The sequence below is a fragment of the Lontra canadensis genome, unplaced genomic scaffold, assembly GCF_010015895.1.
Source record: "Lontra canadensis isolate GAN:19392208 unplaced genomic scaffold, GSC_riverotter_1.0 scaffold43, whole genome shotgun sequence".
Lineage (NCBI taxonomy): Eukaryota > Metazoa > Chordata > Mammalia > Carnivora > Mustelidae > Lontra > Lontra canadensis.
Window position 1 is genome coordinate 10,965,637 of NW_022631037.1, and position 23,958 is coordinate 10,989,594.

A 23,958-nucleotide genomic window follows, 5' to 3' on the forward strand; every position below is an offset into this window, starting at 1 on the left:
AGTTCATAATCTCATATTTGAGAGCACATACTACAGTGGCATCAAAACAAATCCGCTAGATCAGATGTGCCCAGTGTTAACCCAGACCTTCATTTCTAGAACATTTATACCCTTTACTTGGAAAATAGGAAGTTTTTAGATCAAAACTGGATCCAGGGTCTCTGCTGCTTTGTTCCTACCCTGAGAATCTTAACCTCAACCTCAGGAAAGAGGACTCCATTTATCCCTTTGTCTTGAAAAGGAGACCTTTGGTTGACCCTCATTCAGGACCAGCTAGTGGCAGAGATGCTGGTGAAAGTCACCCCGGGGCTCCTTTTCACAGCCCGATGGGCCAGTTGGCATACCTGCCGGGCTGGTGACATTGCTTAAGTAGAAAGGACTGTGCTTTACCCTCGTTTGGCTCTGACTCAAAGGATGGCAGGAATGTAAAAGGTCATGTCCCATTGGCTTGAAGCAGGGTTATGCCTCATCGTAAGGGAGGGTAGGTGGTGGTGGTCCAGGAAACACTCGAGTCCCTCTTGGGGCAGGGTGACCTTGAGGATGTGGGTGTACTCCCTAATGGCCATTTTCCCAGCAAGTGGATTTTAGAATTTGAGTGGCAGCCATGCACGTTATTTTAGCAGTCTTCTTTTCAGCCTTGGGGCGTGCTTGTGCCTTATCACTGCGGTAGCTCAGTGGCCTTGTCACGCGCTGTGCAGTTCTGCTCAGGAGTCCCGTTCCGCCGCGGTCCCGCTGAGGAGCACAGCTGCAGCGGCCGCAGCCCCGAGGCACCCCCGCCCTGACCACAGCAGTGCTTGTGTCTTCCAGTATGCCCTGGAGCGCTTGAAGGTCATGTGCGAGGACGCCCTCTGCAGTAACCTCTCCGTGGAGAACGCCGCAGAGATTCTCATCCTGGCTGACCTCCACAGCGCCGATCAGTTGAAAACTCAGGCAGTGGATTTCATCAACTAGTGAGTCGGCACCTTCAAAGCTGTCCTTTCAGGAGAGCCGGGCTAGCAAGAGAAAGGAGAGGGACTTTGAATTAGGGAGTAAAACAGGCACGTGGCTTCGTTAGCCCCTTGTAGTAAGTAGAGGGTTTTTATCTTTCCCTTCAGCTTGACTGGACGGGAGATGGTTTTGGGAGATGGTTTTGCTCTGTCTTGTGGGGCTAACCCGATTGGTAAGCGAGGTGCTTTCCTTCCTTGGTGGTGATGGGAAGCAGTGAAATGATAAGTGGCTGGCCAGGAAAGGCGGGGTGCCCCGAATGGCAGCACCTTCACTTCCCACTCCTGGGCTTAGTAGAGGACATGTAGGTCTCCTGGAGAACAGAGGTGGGTTTTGTATGAGCTAGTAAAACGTGTCTGACAGCTGATTGTGGAATGGGGAAAAGAGAAGGGATAACCAGTTGTCGAGGCTGTTAAATACTGCTTGGAAAGGAAGTGTTCATTCCAGCAGATCTGTCCTGTCATCCTAAATGACAGATGACCTGGCCATACTGCTCTCTGCAGTAATTCTCAGTGGGGATGTTCTGCTCCCTTGCCTGTTGGAGAACAGAAGTTGGGAAAAACCCAAAGGGGAGAAACAGGCCTTAAAAAGCCGTCACAGGGGCGCCTGGGTGGCTCAGTGGGCTAAGAGCCTCTGCCTTCGGCTCAGGTCATGATCCCGGGGCCTGGGATCGAGCCCCGCATCGGGCTCTCTGCTCAGTGGGGAGCCTGCTCCTCTCTCTCTCTGCCTGCCTCTCTGCCTACTTGTGTTCTCTGTCAAATAAATAAATAAAATCTTAAAAAAAAAAAAAAAAAAAAGCCCTCAGAGCAGCAGTTCTGGGCTGAGGCCGGCTTAAAAGGTTGCTGAGTAGATGAGTGGACATTGTTTAACACAGAAAATGCCCCCAAAGAGGAATCAGCTTCCTCAATGTAAGGTTGTTTGTAAGGTTGTTTCAAAGGAGTTTACCAATTACGGCAAAGGTAGGTGGGAATAGACCCCAGATGTTCCTTCTAGTGACGGCTCGCTCCGTGCCGGACACTCGCGTGGCGCTCTTTAGATGTTAACATTCGGTAGGGCATGGTATGGTCCCCTCCGGCTGATCGAATAGAGCCGTGGCCATGATCTGGTCTGTGGTTGGGGACCAGCATGATGGCAGAGCCAGATGGAAGCTCAGAGCTGCCGGACAAGAGAGCCCTTGCTCTCTCTCTGTCGTAGCCTCACCAGTGAATGTGAAGAGCATCGGTGATGGAGAGAAGGGCCTGAGGAACATTTCGCCTTTTGTATTTGATGGGGGGTGCTCCAAGTCCAGGCTTTCCGAGCTGCTGCAGCCCCAGCCTGGGCTCTGTCTACGAAGGGTTCCGCCTGAGTGTTTGGCCCCCTTTACAGCGAACTCTGGGAGGTTAGACTGCGCCGGGGGCGGTGGACCCCAGCCCTCTCTCGTGCCTTTGGTAATCCATCTCTCCACATTTCTCCTAGTCATGCTTCGGATGTCTTGGAGACCTCCGGGTGGAAGTCAATGGTGGTGTCGCATCCCCACTTGGTGGCTGAGGCCTACCGCTCTCTGGCTTCAGCACAGTGCCCTTTTCTGGGACCCCCACGCAAGCGCCTGAAGCAGTCCTAAGATCCTACCTGTCGTAAGACTCCGTGTGTTTTCCTGAAGCAGCAGCCACCGTTGCTGCCACTGACCACCAGGTAGACAGCGCAATCTGTGGAGCTTTTACTCTGTCGTGGGGGCAGAAGACTGCATCGTGGCCCCCAGACTTTCAAAACAGCACTAAATAAACTTGGGGGAAGTGGGGGGTGGGAAGGGCCCGGGACCTGGGGCTGCTCAACCTAATGAAAACCCTGTTGCTGCGTCACTGTGTTCCCTTTGGCCTGGCCGACTTTGGTACTGTGGGGATTCACTTTAGGCGCCGGCCCGGAGGACGTCCCAGCGGTGGTACTTCGGAGAAACCTGTCTGCATCTGACTGAGCAGAACAGATCGTCAGGTGCCTGGAGCAAAAAGGAAAAAAAAAAAAAAAAAGGACATTTAGTTATAAGAGAAGGGAAAAGGAAAGAAGAAAGGATTTTTGCAGAATTTCTCAAAAATCAATTTGTGGATTCCAGTAGTATTTATGTTGAGAGAAATTTTAGTCCATCCAGCTGTGCTAAAACTTGGATATTTGTGACAACTCCTCACCACCATACAAGTATCAGAAGAGCTCTCTTGTTGTTAGCACTTATTGTTTGCAAGAACAGAATACATCCTTTTATCCTTTTATGAAAATTGACAAGTGAAGGCGAGAGGGGAAGGAGGTTATTTGAGCTGGAAGATGCGTGTTCTGATGTGGTGGCTTTTGCAAAAAATCTTTATTGGTGTTGAAAACTGGAAAAAATAATTCATCCAGAATTCATACTGTCTTGACAAGAACTCTGGTTCTCTGTTTTTAGATATATTGGAAAATGTTTTTTGGCATTTTTCTCTGATTTTATTTCTCTTCCCTCCCCCCCTTTTCTAAGAAAATAAAATGCAAAACAAAAACAGAACAAAAAAGAAGAGAAAAGAAAAGGAAATTTTATTATTAATGCTGTGTGACAAAAATCCCAGCCCAGATTGCTCAGCTGTTCGTACCTGACTTGCCGCCTGCGTAGGAGCCAGTCCTGTTCCTTCCAACTCACCCCTTTCCTACAGGGGAGAACTTCCAAATGTTAATTGTTTTCTTTTTGAAAATATAAATAATTACTATTTTGTACTGTGTGGTATCTCTGGTCTTTTGTTTCACTCACCTGGCTGGCTTTTTGGGTCTGAGTTCCTCAAGGGATTTCAGAGTCCTGGTTTGAGCCTTCAGCTTGCAGAGATTCTATGACAAATGTCTACCCATGGGGATTTACTGTGTCTCCCTCACCCCGGGCTGTCTCTTGGAGCTCCCAGCATCTACCAGTGTCTTGTCCTCCTCGAGTATCTCACAGGCCACATTCTAATGAGGGATCAGGCTCCTGCCTCTGCCAAGGCAAGTAATGGGGGTGGGCTTTTCTACCCCCTACATGTTCTAACACCTAACTCCCAACCGCCCTTCTCCTAGCTAACTATAAATAGATCAAGGGGACATGAATGTGGAGATTAAATAAAGGGAAATCATTATCTCTGACTGGTTCTGTCACTGACTTGATGTGTTTCCAGAAAAGTTAATGTCTGAATACCAGGTGGGCTCACAAGGACACTCCAGGGCTCCTCTGCCTTTCTCACGACAGTGCTGGACAGGACAGTGGGACACACCGGAAAATGCAGTGGCCATGTGGCCAAGGTGTGTACATTTGACCTTAGATGGAGACTCAACGTATTCCATCTCCCATTTCTCTCCAGTGACTTTGGCCTTGGCAGATTTTCCAGTTTTCATTCATCTTGCCCAAGGTCCTAGAATGACCAGCTGTGGCCGAGCATCGACACGGGCGCACAGAGGATGCGCTTATTAGAAACCATCCCATGGCACTTGTCAGTTTCCTCCCACGACTAATGTCTGGGAGGAAGTATCCGGTATTCCACATCGTGGCTGCCGCCCTGTGCCACCTCGTCCTGGCTCTCCAGGTCAGCACACTGGTCCAGGACTCCAGCATGCACAGAGTCTCCTCCGCCCATGTGGCCTCCTGGGCCACTGCATTGCCTCATTCGCTCAGCTCTTCTTGATTTTCACCAAACCTTCATAAACAGTATTTCATTTAAACTTCCCAACAACCGAGTGACAGACAGCACCTTCCCATTCTATAGTGAAGAGAAGTGGAAACACAGAGCAGTCAAGTGACATGCGTCAGATCCCACAACTGTCGAGTGACTGTTCTCCTGATATACAGTACCCTGAGAAGATTACGTAAGTATAGGGAGGAGGTTCCATTTCTGAAAATTTTGGTCCAAAATCAGAGGTAAAGTTTCCTTCCTATGGGAGAAGCAAGAGCAAAGCTCTAGAGAGATCCATCTGCTGTCCTGTTCTTCCAGGGGGCCAGGAGGATCAGTCCGCCTTCAGGTTTGCTTTCCTCCTCATTCATAGAAAGCTGTGGGTTGGGGGCCGGTGGTTTCAGGGCCTATGCCCTCGGGAGGGGAGCAGTCCTGGTACCAAGCTTCATCAGGAGGAAGGTCTCTTTGGGGATTTTCCAATATTTTTGGAATCTCCAATGTGGGTACAAAGCTGTTAGGATTTCAGGTACAGGTGAAACTGCTCGATGCTTCTCCTGTCATTATTACATTATTTCTGGACGTGTTTGTTTTTGTTTAAATGATACAGTTGAAGCCATCTGGTTATGACAACATCAGAGCCCCAGCATACTGTTCATAAACCTCCCACTGCCACCACCCCCTCCCTCAGCTCCCCCCACATCTGAAATTTAATTCAAGTTAACTCCACAATCTGGGGCATGTGCTGTCACTGTAGAGCTGTCCGCGCCAGTGGAACAGTTGGAGATTTCAATTCCACAAGGATATAGCTTATTTATCAAAACAATATTTCAGGCAAGTAGTTTCACAGAACCTTTGGAGTTAACGGTTTGAGGTCCAAACAGAGTATCTGGCTTTGGTCCCTACCGCACCCCCCACCCCGTTGTTGGCCCCCATATCTGGTCATCCGTGGAAAATTTTCCCATTGCTCTTGTGGAGATGAGCCCTTTCTGTGTTGCCATTAGGCATCTCCTACCCCTTTATGGGATTTGACAGTTCAGGTGAGAGCGGCCTCTCACTGGCTACTCTGCTGGGCTTGGCGGATCTTTAGAAGAGAATCTTCTTCTTTTTTTTTTTTTTTTTTTTTAGTTCTAGCCAGGAACATCAAGATCCTTTCTTAGGCCAGAAGATCTCTGGCTTCCCCATTCTGCTCATCCATTTATAAATCTGGTTTAAACCTATTGTGGGTTCTCCGTATTGTGTGAGCCTGTGTAGATGAAAGGAAACAGCTTGTATGTTTATGAGCCGAACAACAAACAGAGGGGGCGTGGCGCTGCACTTTGAAACTGACTGTTGCTTTGTTCTGGCTCCTCAACTCCTAGAAAAGAACAGCAGCTGAATCCCCCAACCTGACTGCATTGGATCCTTCCGTTTATCTTCGTCAAAGACAAACTCTTGGCTGGAGCCCAACCTTATTTTCCACAACCAATTATCTTTTTAATCAGCCTGGACCCCGTGTGTTTCCTTTATCTCATGACTTTTCACTGAACTCTGCCCTACATCATTTAGATTCATTTCTAATGGCTTGCTGACTAATCTAACATTCAGGTGAGGAGCGTCGGGCTGCTCTTTACGTACGTGCATGCACAAGGTGGCTGTGTTTTCCCCCTTTTAATTTCGGAGGTGACCGTGCCACGTTGGGGCCTTTGACCCAATAGGTGGATGCCTCACGGAGGCAGCGAGCAAGAAAGCAAATGTAGGACGATCAGTATCTGGGATAATGAGCTGGGAGAACCAGAAGCTTTGACCTCCAGATGAGAGCAGAAACTTGAATGTTGTTGACTGATGGGATCTTGATGCCGCTAAGCCATTAGCAAGATGATCACTCCCCCCTCTGTAAATCCCGTAATGCTGGAGTGGAAAGTGGCATCTGGAATACTGTTTGGTTCTGATTCCTGCAGCTCTAGGAAAAAAAAGAATTTTAGACTTGAGGGAATTCAGCACAAGCAACAGAGATGATTAAGGAGTTGAAGGGGATCAACTCCAGGGGGGAAATATTATGAAGATAAAATACGCGTAACTCAAGTAAGGAATGTAGCATCAGGACCCGCGGTTTACAGATCTCACAGGAGTTCTGAACTCTTGCCAGCTTGTCTTGCACGGTTCCCATTCATCCCAATCGTACAGCTTGGGAAGGTGATATCGTAACTTCCTCAAGGTCACTCAACCTGGCTCTGAGCTCAGAAGCAACAGAAGGCAAAGGAGTAGCTTTGGGGCTTAGGCCCAAGGCCCAAAGAGAAAATCAAAATCCAAGAGTTTGCCTGGCAGTGGAGTGGACACACACCTGCTCGTAAGGCTCCGCTGAAATGGGGAGAGTTGTAGCTTTCTCAAGACCCTTTAAGATGAGCTCTTGACAAGCCAAAGGGAAAGAAGGGCACCGCACACAGTTCACCTTCTTTTGATACCTGAGCAAACAGACATCCAGCCGAGGGAGAGGACATGTTCAAGGTCACACGGATTAAACTTGGGCCGGTGATTCAGCAAACAATGGCAGAGCATCCAGAAGGTACCAAACATCATGGTGGGGTAGGGTTGGAGTAGAGGGTGGGATTTCTGCCTTACAAATTCAGTCTAATGGAGGAGGCAGGGGCGTGGCCCTCAGAAACAAAGCAGAGAGGTCATGACATTGAGAACAGAAGAGAAGAACAGAAATTTTGCAGTAAGGAGGTCAGTGGTTACCTGAAGTCAGTGGTTACCTGAGAGCAGTTTCTGTCAAATGGTGGAGGCAGAAGCCAAGACTGACGAGAAGGTAAGCAAATACAGGATGAGTAGAAGCTACGCTTTCCAGAAGTTTGGCAGGGAGAGAGAAAAGGAATCTCTCCCACCCACTCTTAAGGACTTAGGCCTCAATTTAGTCAACACGTTTATTTTTGTCTAGCAGTCATGGTGTACAGGTTGTTCCATAAAATTACACTTTAGTAACTGATATTTGTAATAAAATGGATGTAGAAGAATTCCAGTTTTAAGCTGAAGAAGAAAACAATCACCTTCAGCCCTTAACACAATTTTGAGAATGATTTCCTAAATTTAGACAGACATATGTTTCTGTACTTCTTCAACCTATCCATCTTCCAAGTAAAAGTTTGCCTCACATTTACTAGAGACCTTTAAAATGTTTTAAGGAGCCAGTGGTTTGGCTCAGCATTGAGCTACCAAAAAATAACATTCAGTACCCCAAAATGTACGCCGTGATTGGTAGCTTTGCCAGTTTCCGTGGTGTAAATACTCCCACCGGGCCCAGTTCAGACTTCAAAGGTGACGTCACAGGGCGCAGAGTAGGAAAGCACGCAGCTCCCCGCTGCCTAGCATTTCTGCCATGCTGACCTGGCAGACATAGGCAATGGTAGAATGAGAAAGAATTCGGGAGAGATGAATTTGGAGCATTTATTACCTTTGCTGTTCATTTATGTTAATATAATTCAATTTTTAATTGGCTGTTTAACAACCAGCTCTCAAATTTTCTAAAAATGTAACAGTTTGACTTGAGAGAGCCAGCGTGAACCACTGGTGTGGTTTCAAATCTGTCCTCCCAACATCTGTGCACCTCCTTATATCCTGTTACCCCACAACACTTGCAAATGCCTTAAACTCCTTCGTTTAATGGTAAAAGGAAGTTACAGCTGACCCTTGAACAACAAGTCAGGGGTACCCCCAACCCCCACTGTGGAGTCAAGAATTTGCATATAACTTTGGACTCGCCCAAAGCTTAATGATGAATAGCCTACCTTCGACTAGAAGCCTTACCAAGAACATAAGCAGTTGAGGGACATACTGGGTGTGTGTATTACATGCTGTATTCGTACAACAAAGTAAGCTCGAGAAAAGACTATGATTAGGGAAATCATAAGGAAGAGAAAATGCATTTGTAGTACCGCACCGTATCAAAAAAGATGCACACGTGAGTGGACCCATGCAGTTCAAACCCGTGTTGTTAAGAAATCTATAGTTAGACTGACACTGATATGTGAGCCAATCGTCTTATTACACATTTTAATCTCTCTGGGTAAAGAAACATTTTCTCTCTATCTCTTATCAGGGCTAGAAGTATTTTATTGAACCACTAAGGAAAAACAGGCATATCCCCTGACCACAGGATCCAGTGGAATCTCCAGCCATTCCAGGGATGTGATCACCGAGGGTCCTCCCTGCCCCGACGACCTCTGAATCTGGAGCGCAAGTGTCTGGTCTGCATACCACTGGGCGATCCCCAGGGCCTTCCACTCCGACCTAAGTCTAAGAACATGGCCTCCGTGTGGCCTTGCAAGAATGAATTCTCTTCGGTGTTCCCTGCTAATTATTCATTTACACATTCAATATACAATGTGCCAGGGACTGCACTAGCTTTTAGCGGTAACAGGGAGTTCCGCTAACTGCTCCCTGCCCCCATGGAGCCTCGAGTATGATGAGAGGATGTCCCTGATGATCTCACAAATACGGGATGCCAGACCATGCTGAGTGCTCTGGAAGAACTGTATGGGGAGCTGGGAGGGACTGTGAGTAGGGAATTAATCTGGGGGATCCAGAAGGCTTCCCTAAGAAAGCAGCTTTTGAGGTGAGAGCTGAAGGGTGAAGGGCTGTGAGCCTGGGAAGGTGGGGGAGGTACGTTCTGCCCAGAAGAAATGGTGTGAATTCCTGAGCTCGGAGCGCTTAAGGAACCCGGAAGGCTGGCAGGCTGGCCTGCAGACCAGCGACGTAGACGACGTAGACGACGTAGACGCCGGAGCTGGGAGCGCCTCCCTAGGTCACATGCGGGATTTAGGCACTTAATTGAGAACAGTGGGAAATCATTGGAGAGATGTAGGCAGAAGAGGGTGACAAGATTTCATTTTAATAAGCTCTCTGGCTAGAGTTTAGAAAACTTAATTTTGGCAGTGGGGACTATGGAAGGCCAGAGATCACAGAACTTGCTTCAGAACTTGTAGCAGAGCTGAAAAGATCCATTTGAGAGAGATTTAAGGGGAAGATTTGGCAGAAGTTGATGGGTTGGAAGAGTAGGGACAGAGAGGCCACCAGGAAGGAGACCCCCAAAAAGAGACGGATGGGAAGATAAACAGGCTGGAGGGAAATTCGATCACTGATTTCATCCGACTTGCTGATCATGAGATGACGTGAGAAATCCAAGGGAGGCATCCCGTGGACTCTTGAATGTATGAGCCTAGCACTCAGAGGGGAGGTGGGAACTGGAGAGAAGGTTCTGGAGATACTGGTCTATAGGTGGAACTGAAGCTCTGGGTGTGCTGGATCCAAGGAAGCGTACAGAGTGAGGAGAGAAGGGGGCCCGGGTCTAAACTGTAAGGAACCCTTAGCTCTGAAGGCTGTTGGAGGAAGATAAATCATGAAGGAGAAGTGGCCAGAGATAGGAGGAAAATCATATTCAAGAGGACCAATACGAAAGAGTTAAAAGTGTCCAGTGCCGTCAAATAAGAGCAAGGATTTAAAATGCCCATTGGAGCTAGCAACATGGAAGTCATTGGTGACCTTAGCCAGGGTCATTCAGGGAAGGGCCCGGGGCGGGGGGAGGTGAGGAGTGGGGAGGAGGTGAGGGATAGGCACGGGCTTCAGGTGTGGCTGTGAAGGGGAGAAACTCAAGCAATGTCTGCAGGAGGGAAATGAGAAGAAGGTGGGCTTTCCCAGAGGACAAAACCTATTTGGTTAAAACTGATGGGAAGGCTCCAATAGAGAGGGGATGGTCCATGGCCTGAGGTTCTGAGCACGCAGGGGGCTGGGGAGCTTAAGGAGGAAGAGGAGGGACACCCTCTCTGGGTGTGAGGAGAGTCCTGCAGACACAGGCGGGTTTGTGTGAGGATGGGGAGTTGAGCAAGGTTGCACCTGAGGACTTGGATGTGTTCCGGTGTTAAGTAGGGAATAAGGCCAATGGCTGAGAATTGCTGGGAGCTCTGCACTCCCGCCACCACTCGTGGTTCCGGCCAAAGTACTTGCCTGCGTAGGCCTTAATTTTCTCATCTGTAAAATGGGGCATCCTGCATAGAGTTCTCTTGGGAAATTAATGAGAAAACACATATCAAGTCCTTAATCCAGTGACTGCCATTGAACAAGAAAGGTAAACTGCTAATGTTATCACCACATAATTCACATTGGTTCCAGCCTACGCCATATAATAGCCTTCGGAGTCCGTTCGCTTTTAGGATTTCCTGGAATGGAATATAAATCTTCGATGAGACGCTGAAATGGGCACCTTTGGGAGCATGGGGGAATCTTCTGGAGCAGACTAACCTGTGGGAGAGGACCCGTGTCGAGAGGCTAGCCTGGTGTCCTGTGAGTGAGCTCTGGGCTCTTAGGGGGCTGGCGTGTGTGGAGGAGGGGGAGTCCACAGAAGCCTCAGGAAGCAGTTCGCCTGCGCCAGATCCCTCAGTCACCTGGGATAGTGCGTGTAGGATCACCCCTGTCACCACTGTCACAGTCTCCGAGAGCAAGTAGCTTTTGACATTAGGCATTCCAGAGAGGAAGGTAGGAGGCGGGGCAGAAGCCCCGGGGCTTTGCGGATGTGAGAAGAGAGCTGGGGACTGGGGAGGGGGCGGCAGTTACTTTGGGACCCCCGAGCCCCATTTCTCTGGCTGTTGCTGGCTTCTGAGTTGCCGTGGAAAGAGCCATGATGTCAAGACCATCTTTCTCCACGCCATTTTTCGTCTTGGGCTCCTCTTCCTTTTACCTTCTTTCTCTACTCCCTGTCCTTCCCTCCTCCTGGAGCATGGAAGCTTCCATTTCTTTCTCCCCTGTTTTCCTAGACATTTCTCTCCCCCGTCTCCAGTCCGGCTCACTGGAGTGACATCTTGAGCCTGATCCTGCCGCATTAAAAAAATAAAAAAGCCTGCCTACACCGAGCCCTCCAGTGCTGATCTCTGCTGAGCTGAGGCAGATGGCCGAGCCTGAGTAAGCAGCCCCTCCTGGCCCAGGCCTGGTGCTGCCAAGACTGGTAAATGGGGCATTTGTATACCCTTCCCTGCTCCTGGATCCCACACCCAGGCCCTGTTTCCCCAACCAGCCCAGTTCTTGTCTTGTGCAAATGCTGCCCATTGACCTGCATCTCTCCTCTTCTCGTCCCTACCCCTATGAGAGACTCCCACGATAGCAGTAAAGTTCCAGGGTCGTCTGTGAGTCAAGATCCACCGGCTAGGTTGTGTGTGTACCCCACACCCTTGGCCCTTCTCAAAGTGTGGAAGAAATGGGTCACACAAGGCCCAGTCCTCCGGGGGACTCAACCTCAGGGGTAGCGTCCGAGATGGGCGTTCTTCCTATGTCCAGTTCTCAGGGGTACCGACGAGGGGACCACGGGCCCTCCAGGCTGATGAGAAAACCGATCCCTAGGGTGGAGATGACAGATGGAGGGGACGGGTGGAGGTGACGAAGACAGGCAAGGTAGGGGGGAGGCCGAGGTAAGGCAGGAGGGGCCCTGGGCAGGCTGCCTCGGTACGCTTGGCTAGCTGCTCTATGATTCTGTGCTTCTAAATAAAGACCCTGTGGCCACCTGCGTTCTCTGAGCCTGTTGTTACGTTTATAAGTAGAGGTCCCAGGCGAGGGGGGACACAGAGGAACCTCAGTGCTCCACCAGGCTTCTAGAGCGCAGACGCGGGCTTCTGGGGCCAAGGAGCAGTAGTAATGCCACCAAGGGCCCCGTTTCTTAGCCAGAATCGAGGAAAACAAAAGTAGCTTCCTTGGTTTGCATCTTCTTTTGTAGACATGACAGACTTCTGACCTCCCCTGTGGTGTTTTCTCCTGTACATTCTTCCTGCAGAGAAAAATGCGTGTGTCCATGACTGTTCTCCCTTGCTCCCTCCCTCCCAGGCTTGGCCCAAAAGGGGGGCGGGTGGCCGTAGAGTGGGTCTCCTCAGAGCAACTCACCTGATGGCTGCTTCAGCACCAAACACAGTTCCAATGGCTACACACGTTCCAGTTCACAATGGCCCTCTGACAGGTAAAGATTATCCCCATTTTACAGATGGGGACATTGAGACACAAAGATGTTCAGTAACTTGCAAGGTCTACAGTTAGGAAGTGGCAGCCTGGCTTCAGGATCTGTGCTCACAACCACTGCCCTACACAGCCTACCTCAAAAAGAAAGAAACAGCTTTCTGCCCCTTCCTGTGAGGCTCTGGGAAACCCCTGGGCCCCGGCAGGCGGGCAGAGGGCCAGGCGGTGCTACATGCCTGTGGGCCTCCCCCGACATGGCGCCACGGTTCACACAGTCGGTTGGTCCCTTACAGTAACCGCGTGAGCAGGTGGGGAAAGAACTGTGGCCCAGAGAAGGCTGGTGAGACCAGGTCATGATCACGTGCAACTAAGAGGTCAACCCACCTCTCTTCAAGCACATCGTTGCTGGGGTGTGGCCTTGCTTTGACCTCAAGGTAGGGGAGCCCTGGCTCTCTGGGCTTCACCCTAAGCCGCGAAGGGGATCTGGGGTGAGGAGGCCTGTTTTAATGGAAAGAGTGGGTACTGGGTCAGGATACAGAGAGCCCTGGCTTTTCCCATGACTCTCAGGGACTCAGGTCGAGACCCTGCCCCTCACTGTGTCCTCGGAGCTAACCTGGGGCCCTGAAGACCCTTCTAGAGAAGACAACATACAATCCTGGGGACAAGTGGGTGGAGGGGTGGGGCTCTCTCCTAGCCAGGCAGTCAGGCATGGCAGGTGGGGACAGTGACTTGCCTTCCTGTCATCACTTCCCCTCCCCAGCTGTGGTCATCCCAGGGTGGGGAAGGTTCGGTATGCAGGACATCGGGGTGCAGGGAGTTCATTAGCTGGGCCTCGGAGGAGGGGCCTCTGGCTCTGGGGAGCTCCAGGCCAGCGGGCCAGTGGCACGGAAACCCCACCCTCACGGAGTCTCCATTCCAAGGGAGCAACAGCTCCCATGCCCAGTCTCTCATTAGTCTAGAGGGGAAATCCACATGTCCTATGGTTACAGTCCCCAAGTTGTCAGGGACATAGCACTGCAGGCACAGCCTGAGTCAGAGATAGCAGCAGGATCTTCAGAGAGAGCTGTGGGGGTCAGGGGGCAGCAGAGGACACGGGACGGAGCACGGGGCAAGGCTGAGCGCAAGAAGAGGGGAGAGGGATGGGACAGGTGGAAGCAGAAAGGCCTAGGTCCTGGAGAGTGTGTCCAACAGAGCAAAGTACAGAGTGTCTCCAGCTTGGCTTTGGAAGGAGAACATTTGGGGTGTGGAGTTGCAGGGCCTGGTGACTCCGAATCTTTCCCCTTGCATTTCTCCTTCACCTTGGGGTTTCTTGCTCCAATTCCGACCACTGACATCATGCTGACCTCAATAAATCATTTCCTTGAAGGCCGTAGCTGAAGTGTGGATGGAAACCTCTTCTGGATCTCCTGGCACCGTGGAGACCTGCTAGAACTTTCAGAGGCTTTATTAAACAGTATTTGTTGAATGGATGAGCACTAAGGGAGAGAACAGATGGGTATTAGTGTATGATGTCCACAAGGCTTAAGACTAGGCCGGCTCACAGAGCCTGGGTTTCAGCATCTGCCCCTGCCAAGGCGTGGTGGGCTCTGGCCGGGGCCCCTTCCTTCTGCCTTCCTAGGGAGGAGCCAGCTGAGGCCCAGCACCGTGGAGGACCTTATCGGTGCCCAAGTTCCTTTGGCGGATGTGGAGGTACTCCTGTTTCTGAAGCCAGGCCAGTGCAGGAGGCATCGGAAGCATGCCTGCTCTTACCCAGAGTGCCCTGGGCAGGGCCGGGGTCTCAGGCAGCTCAGACCTGAGCTTCTGCACCCTATGGCCATCCTAGTGCCAGCCCCAAACCAACCCTGACAGCATCGGTTTCTAGAGCCTGCCACTCTGCTCCCTGGGGCCTGCTTGGCCCGGCTCCACGGCTTGGCTGCAGACCAAGCCAGAGGCAGGGGCTGCACCGTCTGTTCCCTGCAGTTTGTGTCCACCGGGTGAAGAACCATCCCGAAAGCCTGCATTTATGGAGTGATGGAAGGGCAGGCATTCCTCTGCCCCGCCCTCTCCCCTCCCAACACAGGGCCCCTCCTGCCCTGGACTTCCAAAGCTGTGTTGTTGCAGGTAATTAAAGGGTTTTAATTAAATTAGGATCCCATCTGGCTGGGATCAGCCAGGCCCTTAACGAGGATTGCGTGTCACCAACATCAGAATGTGGATGGGGACTCAGACGTGTGGGGGTTGAATTTGGGGACTGGAGGCCTTTCAGACGGGGTGGAGAATCCTTCGGAACCCTCAGGGCCTCCGGGCCATGCTGCAGCAACTCATTCCCCTTCCGAAAATGGAGGCTGCGTGCCCCGGTGCCAGGGACCCGGGGGGAGGACCAGAGCTTTCCCAAGTTCGTTCTTGCCCACCGGCCCAGGAAAACCTCTCTGATGTGTGGCAAGATACGGGAGCATCCTCTCATCTCTCCAGATGAGGAAACAGGTCTGCAGTAGGGCAGCGCTCAAACTCATCCCCAGGTTGATGGCGAGGTGGTGGGTGGGTAGGGAAGGGGGCAGGTGGCAATAGATGTAACTGTAGGGAATGGAGACCCAAAGCACGGCGGCTTACATAAGACAGACATTTGATTTGTCTCTCACGGTAAAGTCTGAGGGGGGAGGCAGGTTAGGGCTAGCATGATGTTTCTGTCCACACCATTTTCTATTTCATGAGGTGTTCGGGAACCAAGACGTCCCCCAGCTCATTGCTCTGCCACTCCCAGGATGTGACTCTCATGCCCCTGGTCTAAGATGGCAGCGAGAACTGTCTTTCAAACTGTCTTCCCAACTGTCTTTCTAGAAGTTGCCAAATAGCCCTTTGGCTTACGTGTCACTGGCCAGATCTCAGTCACATGACCACATCTAGGCACAAGTGAGGCAGAGAGATGTAGTATCTATCTCAGGCAGCCAGAAGCCCGGCTTAATCCTGAGGATCCCATTCCTGCGGAAGAAAGGGAAATGGATAACATGGAACAATTCCCTGCCTCCTGCATTACGGGGCAGAACCAGGCAGGGAAGCCGGGTCTCCTCCCTCCTCCTCCCTCCAGTCCCCAGCTACACCAGAAACAAGGCTGAAGCGGACATAACCCACGTCCAAAAACAGACGAGGAAGAGGTAACATTTGTCGAGAAGGTCGTTTTATTTCCCCCAAAGTGCTCCAGTGTAAGTAGATCCCTAGGTTTCCACCTGAGGAGGTCCGGCAGATGACGTCCTATGCCCAAAGCCACCCAGCCAGTTGGGACGCAGACACCACGTGTTGTCCGTTTGGGGGCAGCCTCCGTGTTTCGGGAGATGGGCCCGAGATGATGGACTGGAGAGCTTTGAAGCAGGCATCTGTCACTTGGGTTATCCAGTCAGCTTTTGAGCTCGGCAGGCCGATGGCAAAGAGGGGTCCCGTGGAACCAGAGCCCAGCCCCCGACTCCTGAGTGCGGGGTCTCCTCCGGCGTTCGTCGCCTTCAGGATGGCGACAGCTGCCACTCCGGGACTTTAGTGTAACTGGCAGGGCCCGCCCTGCATTCAAGCTTGCCTCCTCCTGGTAGGGCTGTTGGGGCCTCTCTTTGCCTGTCGCCCCAGCCCCCGATTCTCCTTGTGACACCACAGGACTCAGAGTCTCCGGAAGTAACACTTCTCTCTCCCACTCCCAGCCATGGTATTGAGTCACTTCCCAGCCCAGAGTGACTGGTTCACTGTGTCTCCCACACCCCCCCAAACCTACCCAACTTGACATTCCAGGTCCCCGGTCACCCTCTGACCTTCAGCTGCCTCCACCTCCATGCACACTCCCTTCCCCCCGCTTCCCTACCCACCCACCACCTCGTGCAGCTCTGAGCAACGGGCCTCGCCTCAGGAGACTGCCACACGCAAGGTCACCGGCATCCCTGCCAAGGATGGAGAAGGGGGTGACTCAGTTCCCGCTTGCTCATCCCAGGGAGGAAAAATGAGGGGGAAGGAGGAGAGAGGAGGGACCTAGACACCTCTTGCTTTTGCCTCACTCTTCATTCAGAGGAAGACTCAGCTTTGTCGCCCGTTGACCCGCCATGGGTTCCCTCGTTAGCTTCGCAGGCTGCTGGGAAGATTCACCCCATCACAGGTGGGGACACAGAGGCCTAGACAGTACCTGTGCCCCAGGCCGAAGGGCAGAGGCAGCCTCCAGGGTTCTGAAAGCAAGCTCTCCCACCCGTGCCCTTATTGCCGTTCTTGCCTCGGGAGATGTCAGTCTGACGAGGGAGGCACAGACTGGCCTCATGGGGTTACAGACCCTGGTTCCTCAGTCTCTTAGGGCGATGTGGGCCATGACCGTTGCTCCCCTCGGATGAAGGAGAAGAGGACTCTGTCCTGGGGTGGCTCCCTAGCGGGGTTGAGCCGATGGAGGAGCTGGACCACCGGACCAAAAGCCTTGTCACAGCAGGGCAGTGGTGGGGGAGGCCAAGGGGCTGGGGTGGGAGTGGGACCTAGAGCTGCTTCCTGCGAGAGGAGACAGGTTCATTCCAGAGGAGTCTGCTCCCCTGTGTTTGAATGGCAAGATCAGACGATCAGAGAGCGCCTGGTAGTGACTGGGGGTCCATCTCCCCTGGGAAGAGGTCATGGACGTCGCTCACCAAAGGGAGCAGAGATTGTGCCTTCGTGATGAGAAATAGTTGGATAAACAGACCCCTTACCTTCATGAGGACCATGGGGGCATAGGAAATATCTGTGGGTGGCCAGAGTATCAGGGCCCAGAGGTCTATTCCAAAAGAATTACAGCTCAGGAGAAAAACCTATTAGCAAGATCCTAGCAGACAGGAGCAGCCAGGTTAGCGGAGAAGGCGGGAGAGGAGGGATGAGGCCGCGGACTGTGCGCGAGGCTGAAATGAAGTTATTGAAATGAACCCACCCCCTGCCCAAGCAGACCGCGTGCCAGGCGGGCCAGCCCTCCAGCTGTCCGCAGCATCTGGCTCTCCACAAAAGAGGAGCCGGAGGGGGTGGGGCAGAGAGTCCCCTGCTTCCTGCTGCTAGTTCCACCGGACCAGGTAAGGAGGGCTCGGGACCACTGGCCTGCTTCTCTTCCTCCAGCGCCCACACGGCTGTGGGAGGAGGTGAGTCTGGAGGGCATCCGCAGGTGATAGAGTCCACCAGATCCCAGCACACCCCCCACCCCAGCCCCAGAACAGAGCCTGAGCCCCTGGGCCTGTCTGAATTCTGAGCACCTATCCCCAAGGCCCAGTGTGTGGGTGGGTGTCTCAAACCTTCGCTCGGGAGAGGTGACCCCAGGAGTCATGGTGGAGGGGAACGCTGGAACCGGAGTGTGAGCTTGAGTCATGTGCCCTTTCTGGGTCACTTCTTACAGCAAGATAGCTGCTAAGGCCTCGTCCAGCTCTGCTCTGCAGTGAGAGGAGCCCCGAGCCATGCTGAGCGCCGGTGGGCAGGGGAGGCTGTCTGGGGGTGGCGGGACCACCTTCCCCACATGCTAGGATGCTCCTTGCTCTGGCCGCATGGCTGGAAGGGACCCAGGGGACCTGAGTGCTGCCCTCCCAAGCCAGCAGACCTAGGATGACCTCATAGGGGGTAATGCAATTTTGGTATTTGGGGCTCAGCCTTCTGCTCACTGAGCCCCAAAGGGCCCAGCTGACTCCCAGGCAAGATGCCACCGGCAGACATCCATCCTGAGGCCCTCCTCTCGGTGGGGGCAGGGCAATGTCTGCTTTCAAGCCTCCCTCTGTCCCCATTTTCCCCCAACCCAGCCTGTTCCTGCACCAGCACGTTATCAGACTGAACCCCTGACACCCCAAGTCTCCGGAAGGGCCCTTCCAGGAGATTTCCCCAGGAAAAGAAGCTGGAAGTCACAGTTGGGAGAGAGCCTCAGAGGGGTCTGTTCATGTTAGGGGGCCAGAGCCAGAGAGGACAGGAGAGGCCATACGAGTGGTCCTCAGAGTGTGGTCCCTGGGCCAGGAGCATCGGTGTCTCCCTGGGTCGTCATCAGAAAGGCACATCCTTACACCCCAGCCCAGACCTAGTGGATTAGAAACTCCAGAGCCCAGAAATGCATGTGTTACCCACCACTCTCAGTGATCCGGATGCCCCCTCCCATGGGAGAAGCTCTGGGTTGGGCAAGCATCTCATTTCACAGAGAAGGAATAAGAGATCCAGAGAGGAGCAAGGAGTTATCCAAGGCCACGGCGCAAAATACTGACAGAGTGAGAGCAGGGGCCCCCCACCCAGAGCCCACCCTGATGGCCACCTAGGGAGGTGACAAGGAACACAAGGGGCCACGCGGCCTACTAGCTTTTCTTCCGCAAGTGGCTTTGCAGCTGTCACCCCCGCCCCCCAGGAGCACCAGGGGGTGTTGGCCCAGCCTTCCCGACAGCTCCAGAAAGGGGGCTAGAAAGGGAAGCTCTGAGCCCTCAGGGAGCGACAGTTCCAGCAGAGCCCCCCAGCTCTGGTCTCCAGGACTCATCCCGCCGCCCTCTGAGCGAGGCTGGCTGGTTGGTGGGACACCCGGGGCCCTTTCCCTCCCTGGACAATTCAGAATTCAATGCCTTGGGAAAGCTTTATTCCTGGCTCCAGAACAAGACTCGGCACACAGAAATTGACAATCAGGTGATTCCACACCCCGCCCGCCCCTCCCCAACCCACAGACAGACACCATGGAACAGGTCCAGCACGCCCTTGACAGTCTGGCGCCCCCAGCCCCACGGGCCGAGAAGGGGAGGTGCCGACCCGATCCAGGGGAGCCCCAGGCCGGCGGGCTGGACAAGGACACTCCCAGAGGAGCCGGCAGGGGGTGGGGTGGCAGAGGGACATAGCGCAAGGGCGGGCTTCCATCTGTGGCCTTGGTGTTGGGAGAACCATGATCACCCTCTGTCTCAGCTTAAGGATGGGTGTCCCGTCAGCACAAGGCGGGGCGGGAGTGAGGGAGGACAAGGCCGTGGCAGGAGAGGGAATTTGGGAAAGGGATGGCCTGGCTGGGAACAGAGGGTCTATTTGTCAAGACATCAAAAAGACTTCAAGGGTCACCACTTGAGCCTCAAGCCAAGTTCAGTCCATAGTCCAGGACATGGGTTTACCGGGCTGGGGGGTCCCCTCCGTGGGGCACGAGAGTTCCTCCTGCCTCCCCACCCCTCTCCCTTCCCAGAGCTGGCTCGCAGGCTGCCCCATCTCTTCCGTCCTTTGTGGCCTACTTGTGTCCACGCTGATGAAATGCCCCCTCCTTGTTGCTGCTCTTCCTCAGGACATCAAGGAGGGAGCCCAGGCTTTGGGCTCCTCTCCAGCCCTATACTGGGGCCACACTGGTCTGCCTTCCCCAGAAGCCTCCCGGACCCAGCATTTTCTTGCTGTGCAGTGGGGAAGCCCCGCGGGGCTGCCCAGAGAACCCGCTCCTCCTCCAGCGCTCCCATGTCCCAGTCGCTCCACAACCACAAGCTGGGCCAGTGCTTGGGACCCCTTCCCCGCCACCACTGGAGACTTGGCCCTGGCCCCACTCAGTATCTCCTCCTCTCCATCCCCACCCCTGCCTGAGGTCCCTTCCCTTCCCTGCCCAGTATCCAGCCAGATGGCCTCCTCCATGGGCAGGCCTGTCCCTCCAGCCCCGGCCTGGCCTCTGCGGCCTGCCCAGGGTCACCCCGAGGGGTAATAGGGAGTATCGCTGTGGTAGTTGTAATCCGGGCACACCTTCTGGACCAGCCTGTAGTCTGTGCTGTAGAAGGCGATGTAGACACAGACGACTTTGAAGGGCTGGGAACAGCTCCAGGTGGCGGAGCTCTGAGCGTGGTCTCGGGAGCAGGTCTTGGCCGGGTCGTGGGTGCAGAGCGAGGTCCGGCGGCCCCGTTCCACCTTCTCCCACTCCATTCGGCAGTTGAAGATTTTGGAGGCCTTGGCTTCGATGAAGATCTGTTGCTCCTGGTGAAATTCTACAGCTTTACTGGGGGGCACGAGGCTGATGGAGATATTGCCTTGGCCGGTGGCGTTGTGTCGGAAGTGGACGCTGAAGGTCCCGTTGCCGTGGTCCACGATCTTCCCCGTGACGAGCAGGTTCAGGGCCACGGTCTTGATGTTGGAGTAGAAGTCACCCCAGCCGAAGATTTTCTTCACCTTGGCCGAAGGCGGGGGGCTGTGGTTTGGGCGGTTGGGGGGCTGCCCAAGGACGCCCCATGCCTCCCCAGGCGGAGCCAGCAGCCCTAGCAGAGTGGAGTTGGCCATGGGACGGGACTTAGGTGAGATGTGGCCCCGCTTCCGAGGCATCCGAGGCCGGGGCTGGCTCTCATGGTCATCGCGCTCAGGGTCCTCTGAGCCAGGAGGGCCATCATCCAGGCCACAGATGACCTGTGGAGGGAATTGGGAGGAGAGTGAAACCCTTGTCCCCAGAGGACCCAGGAGTTCTGGTCTCTGTCCCCCACCAACATCCTGTCCCTTCCACTGACCTGACGTTGAGGGACCCCTGCACATCACCCACTCTCGCTAGGGGTTGAGTGTACACTCTGCCTTGTGTCACGGCCCCAGCTCCCCTGCTGACATTCAGGTCACCCCCACCCCATCCCTCCCACCATCCTGCCTTTGGCCACTATTCTAAGTCTGGAAGGATGATCAAGAATTCCCTCCAGCGGACAAGAGGACACAGTCCCTGCCCCTAGGGAGTTTCCAGTCTGATGGGGGAGGCCCAGCTCCTGATCCTGGGAGAGTCCTCACCTGTCAGAGGCGTAGCCTTGTGCTGCGGGAGCCTCCGGTCTTATAGGAGAAGTTGGTTATAAGGTCACAATTTCACAGAGGAAATTCCCTGCCTCTGAGAAATTCACAAGGTGATGGGAAGGCATAGCCACTGCCCTGAAGGAGCCCCGAGTTGAATAGGAAAGCTCCACCCCTACGCTGGGAGAGACCCCGGGTTGGCAGGAGAGGTGTAGGCCCTGCTTTTTGGCATGTCCTTTTCTGTCGGATGAGACATCGCCACTCTGAAACCCTAGGATATTTTGTCCTCGGAGGCTAAGAGACCCAACAGACAACAGAATAAGAAAGCAGTGACATTTCCGGTCATGTACAAATGCAGTTTAAGTTTGGACAGGAGGACTAGGAGGAGCCCTAGAGTGAACTCCACCGCCAGGAAGGCCAAAATAGGGAAGGTCAAAAACTCAGGGGATCACCCATGAGGACTTGCCGGGACCCTATTGCTCCCTGAGGCAGGAGTTCTTATGCCCATTCTACAGATGAGGACACCAGGATTCAAAGGTGACATCCCTACAAGGCTGAATCACACAGGGTCAGCCCTTTCATTCCACGGCTCCCTCCTGGCCTCAGGAACCAGATAGGGTCGTTTATGGAGGTTCTACCCAAGCCCAGGCCCACTGGGACTCTTGTGCCAAACTGCTAAGCCTTGGCCAGCCAATGCCGGATCGGCTACGGCAACAGGCAGCACCTGGGAAGGCCTCCTGGAGGGGCTGTGGGGCAGGCCAGCCGGACAGTGTGACCCAGCTCGGACATCCAGTGGCTCAGGAGGGCATCAGGGAGTAGACGAGGTCTCCTAAGGGCAGCGTCGGGAGTGTGCTTACTCAGCTTCTAGAGTACTCGCCCTGCGTGTCTGTCTTTCCAGCGCTAGGGGCTCCAGCTCACAGCTGGGCAGTGTTTGGGTTTCCGGGTGGCCCCTGGGGTGAGGATGAGGGAGGCCCGAGGGCTGGTCTCTGGAGGGCTCCAAAGGGACCCCCTGGGTCTCCCTGCTCCCCCTCCCTTCACCCCTCCCCCGTTCTGGCCTCAGCTATGCCTCATAGGCAGAGGCATATGACCCTACCCCCTAGGCCCCAGGGGTAGGGCAGAGGGACAGCCAGGAGGGCCCCAGGCTGCAGCCCCCTGTTACTTGGCCCCCGGGGGTCGCCGCTCAGTGGCTGGAGGGTGGGGAGAAGGGCCGCAGGTGCGGATAGAAGGAAAGGGTGCTTCCACACTGTGGCAAAGGGGAGGTGGCACGGGGGGGGGAGTGTTATTGTTTTGAGGAAACGGGCAGGTCCAGATGTGGGGCCGAGGCTTCCCTACGGCAGGACTGGGGGCGGGGGGCCGGGGTGGGACTCCCGGGCGTCCCGGGCGGCAGGGACGCGGCGAGCGAGCGCTCGGGGAGCGGGCTCTGGGGCGCTCCGCTCAGCCGCCGCGGGCGCCCGGGGCGGGAGCCGCCTGCCCAGGTCCTGTGGGGCTCGGGCTGCGCGCAGCCGGGAAAGGAGAGGAAAACAACAGGCGGGGAGGGAGGGAGCGGGAGGGAAGGCGAGAGCGGGCGCCGCGAGGGGCCGCCCCCTGCCTGGACAGGCTCTGCGCGCCGGGGGACCCAGGTCCCGGGCCCTCGGGGTCCCCGAGGTCAGAGAAGATCCCAGGGCCCCAGACCCGGCAAGTGGTCAGCTCTGCCGCCCACCTCCATTCCCCTTCCGCGCGTCCCGGGGCGCCGGGACGGGGTCGAGGAACCCTTGGCGCCCCGCTGCTGGCCTTTTCCCTCTTGCTGGTCGCACCTCCCGCCGCCGGCGGCCGAGTGGGTGGGCCAGCCGCGCACCCTCTCCCCGCCCCTATTAACCCTTGCGGGCCAGTCTCGGTCCTCGGACCCGCCCTCTCCCCCGGCCTCCGGGCTTCCCCCTCCATCCCGGGGATGTCGTGGGGAAGGGAGAAAGTTTCCGGGCTCTCCCCCGTCCTCCGGGCCCCCGCCCCTCCGCGCAGCTCCCCGCGGGCCACTCACCAGATAGAGGCTTCCCTGCACTAGGAACACGAAGCAGCAGCGAGTCAGTTGCATTTTCCTCCTTTGCTCTCGGGCCCCTCGCTCTCCTCTTTTGCTGCCGGGCTCCCAGGCCCCTGTCTCGCCCCTGCTCCTTCAGGCGCGCCGTCCCATGCTCCAGTCCCCAGCGGCTCGCGGCCCTCTCCTCTGCCGGGCGCCCGGGACCGACCCCGCCCCCTCCGGTCCAGCTGTGCGGCCGCCGCTCCCCTCCCCCGGCCCAGCTGTGCGCGGCGCGGCCCCTTCTCGAGGTCCCAGATGTGCGCCCCGAACGCCTCGAAGGGCCCCAGCCGCGCGGTGCCTCTGCCGCTCCAGATCTGCGCTAGGCGCCCCCCTCGGTCCAGCGGCGCCGCTCTCGCCCAGATGTGCTGGGGACCCGCGCGCGCGCCCGTCCCTGGCGCTAATTCCCCAGACCAGACGGCCCCTCCCGCCCCGTCGCGGCGCACCCCCTGGCGGAAGCCCCTAGCCGCGCGGAGCCCCGCCGCCCGCTCCCCGCGCAGCACCCTGCCAGACTGGAGCGCTCCTGGCGCCCAGGCGGCTCCCGCGTCCTCGTCCCTCCCACCCGCCGCGGCGGCGGCGGCGGCGGCGGCGGCGGCGGCGGCAGGTACTGTGAGCCCAACCGGTACCTCCGGAATTAACTCCTCCCCTGCCGGCCCG

At 55.0% G+C, this 23,958-nt stretch overlaps 2 protein-coding genes across 5 annotated transcripts in view; one reads left to right on the forward strand and one right to left on the reverse strand.

Annotated features, from left to right (window-relative positions):
- The window catches only part of SPOP (speckle type BTB/POZ protein), a 64,959-nt gene extending 61,263 nt beyond the window's left edge, over nt 1–3,696 (forward strand). For 2 of the 3 annotated variants that reach the window (XM_032872146.1, XM_032872148.1), the window contains 2 exons: nt 808–950; nt 2,440–2,584. In XM_032872146.1, coding sequence (XP_032728037.1) covers nt 808–950; nt 2,440–2,584 — 288 coding nt within the window. Of the gene's footprint in view, nt 1–807; nt 951–2,439 lie in introns of all 3 variants that reach the window. The other variant, XM_032872147.1, reaches the window with a different exon arrangement.
- Nucleotides 3,697–19,108: 15,412 nt separating this feature from the next.
- NXPH3 (neurexophilin 3) lies at nt 19,109–23,757 on the reverse strand. Of its 2 annotated transcripts, XM_032871315.1 has the most exons (3): nt 23,269–23,753; nt 21,258–21,351; nt 19,109–20,894 (listed from the first exon to the last, which is right to left on the reverse strand). In XM_032871315.1, the coding sequence occupies exon 3, from the start codon at nt 20,811–20,813 to the stop codon at nt 20,190–20,192; it is 624 nt and encodes a 207-aa protein (XP_032727206.1). In that variant the 5' UTR covers nt 20,814–20,894; nt 21,258–21,351; nt 23,269–23,753; the 3' UTR covers nt 19,109–20,189. The 2 variants fall into 2 exon arrangements, with proteins under 2 accessions (XP_032727206.1, XP_032727205.1); XM_032871314.1 differs by lacking the exon at nt 21,258–21,351 and having other exon boundaries at nt 23,269–23,757.
- Between the last annotated feature and the right edge of the window lie 201 nt (nt 23,758–23,958).